The 12,354-nt window shown below is 37.6% G+C and overlaps 1 protein-coding gene across 8 annotated transcripts in view; it reads left to right on the top strand.

The window, feature by feature from the left end:
• The window catches only part of LOC306997947 (roundabout homolog 2), a 59,526-nt gene that overhangs the window by 38,136 nt on the left and 9,036 nt on the right, over positions 1-12,354 (top strand). For all 8 annotated transcript variants that reach the window (XM_079611588.1, XM_079611586.1, XM_079611587.1 and 5 more), the window contains exons 7-16: positions 1,286-1,410; positions 3,614-3,785; positions 5,767-5,972; positions 7,606-7,687; positions 7,865-8,033; positions 10,791-10,957; positions 11,044-11,162; positions 11,410-11,626; positions 11,728-11,846; positions 11,932-12,103. In XM_079611588.1, coding sequence (XP_079467714.1) covers positions 1,286-1,410; positions 3,614-3,785; positions 5,767-5,972; positions 7,606-7,687; positions 7,865-8,033; positions 10,791-10,957; positions 11,044-11,162; positions 11,410-11,626; positions 11,728-11,846; positions 11,932-12,103 — 1,548 coding nt within the window. The remainder of the gene's footprint in view (positions 1-1,285; positions 1,411-3,613; positions 3,786-5,766; positions 5,973-7,605; positions 7,688-7,864; positions 8,034-10,790; positions 10,958-11,043; positions 11,163-11,409; positions 11,627-11,727; positions 11,847-11,931; positions 12,104-12,354) is intronic.

The raw sequence follows: 12,354 nt of genomic DNA, 5'->3' as shown, positions 1-12,354 counted from the left end.
CTCCCCCTGAGACGTTTGCTTGTCTTCTACTTCATAGATGTTTCGGAGAAAAATGCCGTAGCTCTTCTAGAACTTTCAGAATGTTTCTCAGCAATGCCACAAACTGCTTGTATTGGCATTTGCTGAGATGCCAAAGTCTTCAATAATTTCCATTTCATAATATTTCTTATGAAATTCTATGCTATCCATGTTCATTTTATAGCTTTGTACCTGTACTGAATATCAACAAATTGTCTCATTTTAATTTGTACTTGTATTTGTATTTTTTCTGATATATACCACCGTTCAAATGTTTGGGGTTTAGTTAAGTAGAGTTTTTTTTTTTCTGAATACTTTTATTCAGCAGGAATGTATTAAATTGATCAAAAGTGACAGTAACAATGTTTTACAATATTTAATTAAATTTATATATTTTTTTTAATGCTTACCAAGGCTGCATTTATTTTATCAAAAAATACAATAAAACGGTAATATTAACAGTAATACCGTTGCAATTTAAAATAAACTTTAATTTGTATTTAAATATATTTTAAAATGTAATTTATTCCTGTAATACAAAGAACAGCATTTATTTGAAATAGAAATCTTTTGTACAATTATAAATGTATTTATTGTAACTTTTGATCAGTTTAATGCATTCTTGCTAAATAAAAGTATTAATTTATTCGTAAAAAATCTACTCACCCCAAACTTTTGAATAATAGTGTATGTTTGTTACCTAAACAAAATATCATTAATATCTCTTTGATTTAGTAGATTTATGCTGGCTTCACGTACTTCACGACTTCCCACTTCTAAAATTATGATTACAAGCTTGTTGCATTCAAGCGCTTAGTTTTCTGAAAGAACAGGAATCATGGAGGACACTATGTTTATTCTTGCCTATTTATTGAGACAGTCTTATTAAAGCCAAAATGATATTTCGCCTCCCATTCATTGACAACCATATAAACATTCATTGCTAATTAAATTAAGATTAAGATAAGCAAGCTGACAATTCTGGAATTTCAGTCATGCTATTTTCGCTGTGTATAAAACATACAATATGCTTCAAATGATTATAACTATATTCCGATAGCACGTGAAGGCAGCATTACTACTGGGCAATACAGTTTTCCTCTGTGTATACAGCTTGTGTTATTTTGCCAACACCATTTGCCATTATTTTTTATCCTTCCTCCAGTATATGTATAAACAACGGTAGCAAAAATGACAAACATACAGAAATATCATAAAGCATTTGCAAATTCTCTAACTAGTCCCATTCGGTTCTCTATGGTTTCAGTGCCTCCGCAGATTGATGTACGTCCCCTGGATCAAGTCGCTGTTCAAGGACGGACTGTTAATTTTCAGTGTGGCACCCAGGGAAACCCCCTTCCAGCGGTTTTCTGGCAGAAAGAAGGCAGTCAGGTGAGTGTGCAACTTATGCTTTCCTGCCTACAGGATCTAACCAACCAAACGGCTGCTGAAAATTCAACTTTGCCATCACAGGAATAAATTACATTTATACATGATTAAATAAATGCTGCCTTGGTGAGCTTAAGACAAAAAAAAAAAAATAGTTTGAACGGTAGTGTATGTACAGTGTAGAATATATTACCCTTTGAAATTCATGCAGTATATAGTCAAGTACATACTGTATAGTTCAAGTACACAATCTTTTGTACATGATTTTCGACTCATCTTATGAGATTGCTCAGCATTGTCAGTCAATAATCCAATACTTCTCTGTATGTCATGCGTGGGTTTAAAAAGCCTGATTGGAGATCAAAGGCAGATCTCTTCATATAAAGATGTTGTATTTGCATCATAGAGCATGTTTATCTGTGACTCATTAACTTAGCCGGAGCTTGAAAACAAGTCTAGAGGCTCTCGATGATTATATTTACCCTTGTTGATGCTGATTAGTTGTGTATTGCTGATTGCATTGAAGAGATGATTCAGAGCGTTGGATTGCTGGAACCGGGCCCTTTGACAAGGCGGCGTGTTTTCAGAGCCATTATGGGAAACCACCGGTGAGAGTCGGGCCTCATAAGAGGGAAAAAGAAGAGACTCGTGAAACAGTAGGAAGAGAAAATTTGACACAGAGGAACATCGGGTGTCAGCAGCTCCCATAAGCCAGCAAAAGCGCATAGTTCAGTGTAATGGCAGTCAGGAGCGTGTTTCCACTCTAAAAATAGACCTCCGTCAGTGCAGTGGAGAGCTAAAGACCACTCAGCCTTGATGGCTCACATCATTTTTGAGTGATTTGGGGTGTTGCCTGTGCAATGGATTTTATAGCACGTCCCCCGTGTTCACGTTTGTAAACCATTTGCAGCTGTGTTCCAGATTACGCTGCGGCCTTTTCACCTTAGTCCATTACTTGCCCAGTTTAAGCCTCTTAAGAGAAGTGGATGGATTCCCCATCATGTATATACCCGAGTTAACCTAACTGAAGTCCCACAAAGGAGCAAGCAGCTTCGGTCAGCGCATTAAACTGCCAGAAAGACTCATGGCCAAGCGCTCAAATCAGCTGATGTGCAGTCGTGATGGAGATGAGATCTTTAATCGGCACCATATTTAATGCCTTTGATTTTTTAGAGTTGTTCATGTATGTTAGTCAGCATCATAATTTAATAACACACAGGGCCATAGCTAGGGTATCCGGGGCCCCGGTGCGGGTTGTTGCTGTAGGGGTTTTATTCAGCAAGGATACGTTAAACTGGTCAAAAGTGACAGTAAAGACATTTATAATATGTAAGACATTTATAAAATATTTAGCAGCACAATAATAAGAAATGTTTCTTGAGCATCAAATCAGAATATTAGAATGAAGGATCATGTGACTCTGAAGACTGGAGTAAGGATGCTGAAAACTCAGCTTTACCATCACAGACAGGAAAAATTACATTTTAAAATATATATATTCAAATAGAAAACTGTTATTACTGTATTTACAATATTACTGTTTTACTGTATATTTGAGATTTTAAAAACAAAAATACTTTTTTGCCAAAACCCCCAAACTTTTGAACGGCACGGTATGATTTGTATTATGTAAATGTAATATGACATGAACATAAATAAAAAATGAAAAATTATTTATTTATAAATTAACATTAACCTAGGTTAATAAATGCTTAAAAAAAATTGTTCATTGTTTGATCATGATGCATAAACAGATGTTAATGAATTGAGTATTAAAGTATATGGACGAATGAGTATTAACATGTTTAAAATCCTGTCTAAATAAATGAAAAATAAACTATTTTAAATGCTATATATGTGATTTTAGGCATCACAACATTATGTACAGTATGAACAATTATATTAATTTTGACATTTGTAAAGATTACATTTAACAGTATTAACAGTTATCAAATGATGATTCATGCTTTCAAATATTAACTTTTTAAGTGTTGGATGACAGAAATATAATCTAAACGTAAAAACAGAGGAAATGAGAATAAACTATTAATTACAATAAATTCAAACTCTTTCACTTCAAAGGAACAAAGACAATCCTGTTTTCCATGGCCATGTGTAACTTGTAAAACAGACTTTCAATGCCTCTGTACACTGGGTATTTTGCCCACGGTGTGGTGTGAACTCAAGAGTCTGTCCTCTGCTGTAGATGCTGCTTTTCCCCGGCCAACCTCCTTCCAAGTCGGGCCGTTATTCTGTGTCCATGAGTGGAGAGCTGTCCATCTCTGATGTTCACTCCGAGGACTCAGGCCACTATATCTGCCAGGCCATCAGCGTGGCAGGAAGTGTCCTCGCCAAGGCTCTGCTGGAAGTGGAAGCTGGTGAGTATCTGGGATTACTGTTCATCCCACCCAGCAAATGGCGTCTCCGGAGATAATTGTGAAGAAAACCCCTAGTATTAACAAACCGACTGAGCCTGAACGCACAGTGAACACAGCTCTCAATTTTGCTGTGTATATTACCTAAATCATGAACCCTGTTTTTAATTAATGGTGCTTTTAGGGATCACTAAAAGTTGAGTGTCTTTTAAAATGTCTTTTTAAAAACTTTGCAGTATCTCGTGATTCACCCCCCTAAAAAAAAATTTTTTTAATAAACAAGTTGACGCTTTTCTTACTGCGTATTTTTGTCTAATTTTCAAGTTCAAATATCTAAAAAAAATATATATATCTGCCAATATCTTTTTGACCCCACTGACTGATTTTTTTTTTCTTGTTTTAAGCATAAACATGCTTCATTGTAATGACTTTTAAAAAAAAACAAGACTTAGGGCCAGTGCCCGGTTGCATAAAGCACCTTAAGTTTTTCCCTTAAGTATGACACTTAAGGGGCGATTTCCCCTTACCTAAGAGAATAACTTAAGGGTGTTGCATATAATCTCTTAAACGATTATCTTAGGTAAGGGAAACATTTAAGTGTTTCACGACAGCGATCCTGGATTCACGTTATAAAAGTCTGTTGTTGCCATAGATACGCAAAACACTAACACAAGCGGGAAAGAGCCCCCGCAACCCGGTGAACCACTCTGCTGACAGACGATTTATGAACGTGGAAAACATCTCCCACTATCGTCTGAAAACTCCCAGTTGCAAAAAAATGCAGTGCTATAAGCAGTTGTAACACCGTAGGTAAAGAGTGGTTGCGATCTGTGACACGGTCAAGGTCGCCGTCTAGTTTGTTAGTGATGTCAAATATTGCGCGTCGATCAAAACGGTATTCATGCAACAATAGGGTTCTCCCTATCCCTAAAAAATCTTCTTGGCACATAATTATCTTCAGCTGGTTCCATAAATTCAGCCATGTCGTCTTATTTTTTGTCCGCGTTACTCTTAAGGTAACGATTTCCAAACCTTAAGTTATACTTAGGGAAATGACCGTTAAGGGGTTTTATGCAACACTTAACGCTTTTTAAGGGATTATTTAAGTGAAAAAACAGCATTTAAGGGAAATTCTAAGTGTTTATGACGTTTCACTTAAAAAAACAGTTAAGTAACACTTAAGGGTATTTTTCTGCAACACCCTTAGGTTTAAGGGAAACATAAGGGCGAACTTGAGGGAAAATTTCACTTAAGGTGCTTTATGCAACCGGGCACAGATTTACTAACAGCTTGCATCAGTGCAAACCCTCTTTTGGTGTTAACAAAATGACAGGATTTACTAAAGACACTAGTCTTAATAGACTTGTATTACACTTGCTTAATTCACACTACATTTGTGAAATGTTTGAAATGAAAAGGCATGGACAATTATTTTTTTGCGTTTTACTTATCACAAATGCATTTGTATCTTATTGTGCGTTTGCGATCCTACGCAGATTTGCGCTGCTCTTGATCGATTACATTGGTCATTCTGGAAATTATCCGGTTGTGTCTGTGTTCTTTAATTTGCACATTGTCAGTAGATCACCCGCAGAACTTTCCACTCCAATGGGTGCTTTTATGGGATTTGCCCTGTTTAGTAAATCTGGCCCTTAATATCTTTAGTCATTTTGCCTCTCAAGTAAATCAATGCATCTTGATTCAAGAATGTTTAGATATTTTTACTAGAAAACAAGACAAATTGTACAAAGTAAGAAACACAGTATTCTTCTAGTCTAACATCCTGACCCATCACCCCAATTCCAGAATATCTCCATCTTCTTTGCCATTGTGTTGTCAAAGTGTGATTAACTCTGACTGCCAGTTGTGCTTTCCTAGCCATACAAGTAAGTAAGGCTGATCTTTGGATGCCAGAGGCACTATTAGACAACTGAACAGATGCAAACACACTCCTCACAAACACACTCTGCTGTTTATCCTCCAGGGCCATCAGATCTCGTCCCTCCAATTATCCGACAGGGTCCAGCCAACCAGACGCTCGCTTTAGGCTCCAGCGCCCTACTCCAGTGCCATGTGATGGGCAGCCCAATCCCCAGCGTCAGGTGGGAGAAGGACGGGCAAAGCGTTCTGAGCGATGACATTCACATAAGCCTAATGGAAAACGGCACTTTACACATCAGCGGTGTGAAGGTATTTGACAGACGCTTCAGACAAAGATGTGAATTGTTTGCTTTGATTAGGGCTGTGAAAGGCAAAATCTCCCTGGACAGAGAGGCTCTGAGAAAACATTTCAAACCGAGTGAGACGTTCACAAGCACACCTGAAATAATGGTGTCCACTTGAGCGTTTCTTATACTCGAGGCAGGGTTTCCATCAACGCATGCAAAACACATTTAGCCGCGTAATGTTCATAAATCAATAACCAACAGATTTGATCGCTCTGAGAAGCTCTGCGTACGTTTAGCTCAAATGTAATTACGCTCACAAAATTACGCTGATAAAGTGGAAGTGACACTAATCTGCAGTTTCCTTCCAAGATCGGAGTAAAGAGTAAGATTTGTTTTAATTGATTCTGGCAGTCATTCATCAAGTGGGTTCAGTGGAAAAATAGCTGAGGACTTAAAGCTCTGGGTTCAATACATCTGAACAAGCAGGCAAATCGGTCTTGTCATGATATAGTGTTTGACATAATAGATATATTAGCCTATCATATAATCAGATATAGGACTGAAATATTTAATTTGCAAATATAACTTTGTGGAGCTCTTTTGAAGCCTATCATTCATCATATATGATAACATATAACAGTATACGAAAAGTTGTGTGCCATTCAGAAGTGGTAGTAATAATAATTATTAATTAATATAAATTAATATTTAACATAATTATATTATGATATTACATAATTATACATAATTATATTCAAATTTCATACACAGCATATGGAGTAGTTACAGAAACATTTGATATTAATTATCAATATTTAAATATAGTTGTGTTTAATTTTATGTTTATTTAATTTAATAAATTAACTTAAATTTTTATGGACCAGAGTGGAGCAACACATCATTTCCCAGTATGCACTAATTTAGTCAAAATTTTACTCCAAAAATGATGGCTATTTATTTTGTAATTTGTTGCACTTTATGATTTTATGTTTCAAAACTAATGCAAGTGAAAAATGTGTTTCACAGTATTAAAATGCCTAATTAGAGAAAAATGTATTCCACCTGTCAGGGTATATAATAAATAGGCATAATTAGTTCTTCAACATTCTTGTGTTGAACTATTGATATTCCTCTGTCTCTGTGTTAATTGCAATTCAATAAAACTCCTTTTCCCGTTGTTCTAAATTCAAATTCCTGTCGCCAGTTCTATTAAAATTCATACCGAAAGGGAGCTAGTTCCTAAATTCCTACATTTGTTCAATGCTGATAGTAAATAATGTTCAAAAGACTTTGTCATTCAAAAGTTATTTTATGTAGGAGAAGCAGCTGTGTATCGTACAGCTTTTATTTGCTTCGGATTTCAAAAACATTCCGATGAACTGAATGCCATCTGTGGTACCAGGTCTGTATATCTTAATTGAGACATTTGACAGATTACACTGCAGTATGCAGAATATAAAACAGGCGTTGAGAATGTCAAAAAGGATCTCAGAGGAGTTCTAAGTCACGACATCTAACTAACTGAAAACAAACTGATCGGCTGAAACAATACATTTGATCCGCATCATTTGGAGAGGAGGAACAGCGTAGAACATTGCATGCTCGCAATTATCTTTGTCGTCTTTCAGAGATGACTTTGTCTTCTCTGTTGCTAGGAGACCGACTCCGGAACGTACACCTGTGTCGCATCCAGTTCCACTGGTGAGACGAGTTGGAGTGGGACCGTGACAGTGAAAGGTAGCATACAAGCATTCTTCACTGTAACACAGCTCTTTATAAGACTTTGAAAAGGCTGACACATCAAGGAACACGTTGTACTGATGATTTCAATGCGCAGTCAAACGTCCTTGGACATGAATGCACCCTTGACGGAATAGTCAGGCAGTCACATTTGACTCTGTTTCTTGTGTTTAGCGACTGGAACGTCCTCCGTCCCGCGGGTCTCGCAGTCCCTGCAGCTGCCTGGTCCTCCACAGAAGCCTGTGGTAACAGATGTGACCTCGAATAGCGTCACTCTCACTTGGCAGCCCAACCCACATGAGGGCGGAGCTGCTGTCACTTCCTACATCGTCGAGGCTTTCAGGTTTGTATGATACCATTAACACAAACGTACTACTTTTGAATAGCTTTTCTTTGTTTTGTTTAAGTAGTTTAACTACTTTTTTAAAAGTAGAAATGTGCAGCTTTCTTTTTTTTTCATAGAAAAATGTGTTATATGAGCTATGATATATAAATCATCCTTTTGGGGTTTTTTTCCACAAACTTTTGGATATGTAATTCCTATTGGATTTTTTTTCTCAGTGTAAACAACCCTTCTCTAGTATCTTTATGTGCATCATGAGATGGTTTATTCCAGTGCAAGACATTGCCCTGTAGACTTCCATTGTAATGCATTACTATACACACTTTCAGTGTCAGAAATCCAATTTTCCATTAACGGACGATATTGGCCCCCTGGATTTGATTTTCAGGGGCATTTTTTTTTTTTTTACCTTTATGAGGTTGTGTTTATTTCTAACCATATAAAATCACTCTGTCATCTTTTTATATGTTTTATAATTGGATGTTAGGGTGTTACCAGTAAAACTAAATCAATATCAACTCGTATTTTCTGTCATATTATGGATAACTAGGCCTAGAATAAAATTGTAAGAGCTATATCAGATGTTACAAACGAGAAAAACAAAGGAACTCATTATGGAGCATTTCTTGCCCCATGTTTTTTTTTTTAATTCAGGGTCATTTTTTTCCTCTGAGCCACCTTTAATTTCTGACCCTGCGTGCATTATGTATGATTTTAGCTTGTTTACAAACTGAGGGCCAATGTCAACTTAACTTGCACTGAGCCTGGAACATTCCTCTACTGCAAATTTTGCACTTTTATCTCGTTTTCGGAAATGCATTCAATCAGTTCCTGCATGGATTTAAAGTCTCATGCACTGCTGCATATTTAAAAGAAATATAAGGGGAATGGGGTTCTACACCCTCTCCAGTGACTTGATGGGTTGAGTGAGTGGCAGACGTTCTCATTATTGTGCCGGGGTAAGTTGGAGGCGTCATTCAGAGTGTCAGAGCGAATGGAAGTTTATGGTGAAGTGAGAGTAAAGCAATGCTCTCTTCCAGGCTGGATGTTCCCTGGGGCTGCAGTTAGAATTCAGCAGAACTTGTCCCTCTAGGCTCTGTAGAGGTCAGATGAACAGAAGGCTCTATTATTGTCCCGCCAGGAGAGCAGCAGGGAGGCAGAGAGTAGAGGCCTAGTCATAATTTAGCTCTGCTCTGACATCTTGTTAAGGAGAAGCTCGGATTTATGTTGCAGCTCGCTATGTTGAGAGGTCAGGGTCGTGTGCACAGTCCGAGAAGTCAAGTGGGCAAGCCCTTATGTGCTCACGGTGCATGGAGACGAGGCCAGAATCTCTCCATTGTCCTTCACACCCTGCTCCATGCTCATTTTTTCAAATTAACAAAGGCCAATGTGTCCAATTCAGTTTGCTAGTGAAGCTTTTAGAACCGGTGTTGGTGAGCAAGTCAAGAAATTCGACATTTTTCATTTGCATGACAATAGCTCAGCTGTTTTTAAAATACTGCTGGTTTTCTAGTAACGTGCTATTTTTCCGACAAGTAGCGGTGTTGCCTGACTGTTTATATTCTACACATAACCTTGCAACCGACCAAGCTGAGGGAATAAACAAACAGACTCTACTAGAACGTCTCTATCTCTCAAAGCATGTTGGGAAGTCAGATTCGTTTAGAGGGTCAGTTCATTCCGATGGTTCATTTGAATGAACTGGTTCAAAAGCATAACATAAATACTGTTATTTAACACTGTTATTCAGTTATATGTTGTCTGTATGCTAAACGGCTGTTGTTTAGTTTTATTAGTTTAGTGTTTAGTATAAATGTATGTATTAAGTTTTAAAGTTATAACATTGATTTCTTTATTAATAAATACTGCTCTTATTAACTCTAAACTTAATTGTATAAAATCATAATTGTATATTATATTTAAAGTTTGAGTGTCTGGAAGATTAAATAGTCTCTTTTGCTCTGCAAGGCTGAGTTTATTTGATTAAAAATACATGAACTACAGTAATATTGTAAGAAGTTAATTATTATTATCAATGTTGAAAACGGTTGTGCTGCTTAATATATTTTGTTTTCAAGATTCTTTGATAAATAGAAAGTTAAAAAGAACAGCATTTATATGGAACAGAAACATTATAAATGTCTTCTGTCACATTTAATCAATTCTTACTGACCTCAAACCCCCACATTTATATCTGATAAAGCTCCCTAATATTGCTTCATTGTCTTTGTTAGTAGCTTGTAAGCTAACTACTTTTTACTACTAAAGAGCAGCTTTAATATAGTTTAAATTATGAATAGTTTGACTTGAAAAGCTACAGTTTCAAAGTAGCTTCCCCAACACATAATAGAATCACTAATATCACAATTCTTTGAATATGCGTATCCTCTGTTGTATAATTGAACCATACATAATTCTAATAACTTCTTTTATGTGTACGGATGAGCTTCACAGTGATTTTCCTACAGTGAAAGGGATGTTGTTAGGCACAGTGCAGCACAGCCTTGAATGATTTAGTCCTTTTATAAAAAGGCATCAATAACAAAGATTAAAGAAACTCATTTTAAATAATTGCATGCAATATGTACTTGTAATATAGCTCTTTAGCCTAACTGTAAGCTGCAACTTGGCACATTAGTATAGAATTCAATTGATGTACAATCAACAGATTTGAACATGGCTAATCCATTCTATTTTTAAAGCTGGAGATGTGTTTTGTGAATAAGTGTAGTGTTCATTTTGTGTGTGTTATTCCAGTCAGTCAGTGGGCAGCACATGGCAAACTGTAGCTGACCTTGTGAGGCAGGAGAAGCACACAGTGTCTGGGCTTTACCCCAATACTGTGTACCTGTTCATCATCAGAGCGGTCAACTCCTACGGCCTGAGTGACCCCAGCCCCATCTCTGAGCCAGTCCGAACACAAGGTTTGAATAGTTTCTGCTGTTGTGTGTGTGATGGCTGGTTTAAAAAAAAAAATGTGCATGCATGATGTCTTGTATACATTTTTTAGATGGCCCAGATGGTCAGGGAAAAGACCAGGCACATGTGCAGATTGATTTAGGAGGGGTGAAGATTCGTCTACAGACACTGGAAGTCTTGAGCCCTTCCAGTGTTCAGATCACATGGACTGTGAGTATGTGACGTGCTGCACGTATGTGAACATGCATTTTGAATTATAAATTAATATTGTGTCTGTTGGCTTAAAATTTTGATTATTATAGATCATTAATAGTATACATTTATAATATCAGCCATCATATTACTTATCTGCAATAACATACACATTATTATTCATGATTTGTTGTCACTGTCTGCTGAAACTGCCAATGAAACTGAATCTCCTGATATGATATGTCTATGTATGATATTATTTCAGCTTGACCGGCACCCTCGCTATATTCAAGGCTACAGGCTGTATTACAGGCCTGTGGGGAGCGCATGGATGATCCAGGACATCAAAGCAGGTTCCCCACACACTGCTGTCCTAACAGAGCTACACAGAGGAAAAGAATACGAGCTCAAAATGAGACCGTATTACAACGAGTTCCAGGGGATTGACAGTGAAATCGCAGTGGTTCGTACTCCTGATGACGGTAAGACTTGTTTTGATACTCTAGTCTTTAGCTTTGACTTTGTATGACTTTCATTTTACTGGCAAATTTTTGTCATTTGCCCATCATATTTCTGCTTTTAGTGCTCAGCGGCCCTCCTCAGGGAGTCAGCGTGGTGCAGTTAAGTAACAGTTCGACCGTGCGAGTGTCCTGGCAGCCGCCCCCCAGTGATGTGCCAGAAGAACTCATACTAGAGTACAGGGTGAGAACGGTGAAGCCTTTATGCAGACACACTCTCTGTGGCCACTATAAATGGTAACACTGAAGTCTGGTTCTGTGTCTTACAGGTGTGGTGTGTAGGAAACGAGTCTCAGCAGGTGGTCAACAGGAGCGTGGATGGGGATATGCTGTGGGTGCTGTTGGACGGGCTGTTGCCCGAGTCAATGTATCGCGTAGAGGTTGCAGCGGTGACGATTGCAGGAGTGGGCATTCATAGCCAACCTGTGTTCATCTTCCTGAGTGAGTATCGCCATCATTTCCACCCAGGAAAATCTAAATCAACCTAGTTGCTGTGTTCTGGAACATGGTAGCTGGTTTCTAGCTGGTTTAAGCTAGTCAACAAACTAGTTACCAGGTGGTCATAGTAGCTTAAGATGGCCGAGCAGCTGATGTCCAGCTAAAAACCAGCTTGAACCAGCTAATGACGGGCTTGGCCAGCTTGTTTCAACTTATAATTAGACCCGCTAATAACCATCTTTGCCAGCTATTAT

The sequence above is a fragment of the Phoxinus phoxinus genome (genome assembly GCF_949152265.1).
Source record: "Phoxinus phoxinus genome assembly, chromosome: 4".
NCBI lineage: Eukaryota > Metazoa > Chordata > Actinopteri > Cypriniformes > Leuciscidae > Phoxinus > Phoxinus phoxinus.
Note: the sequence above shows the minus strand (reverse complement) of the source record. Positions and strands in the feature narration are given on the sequence as shown.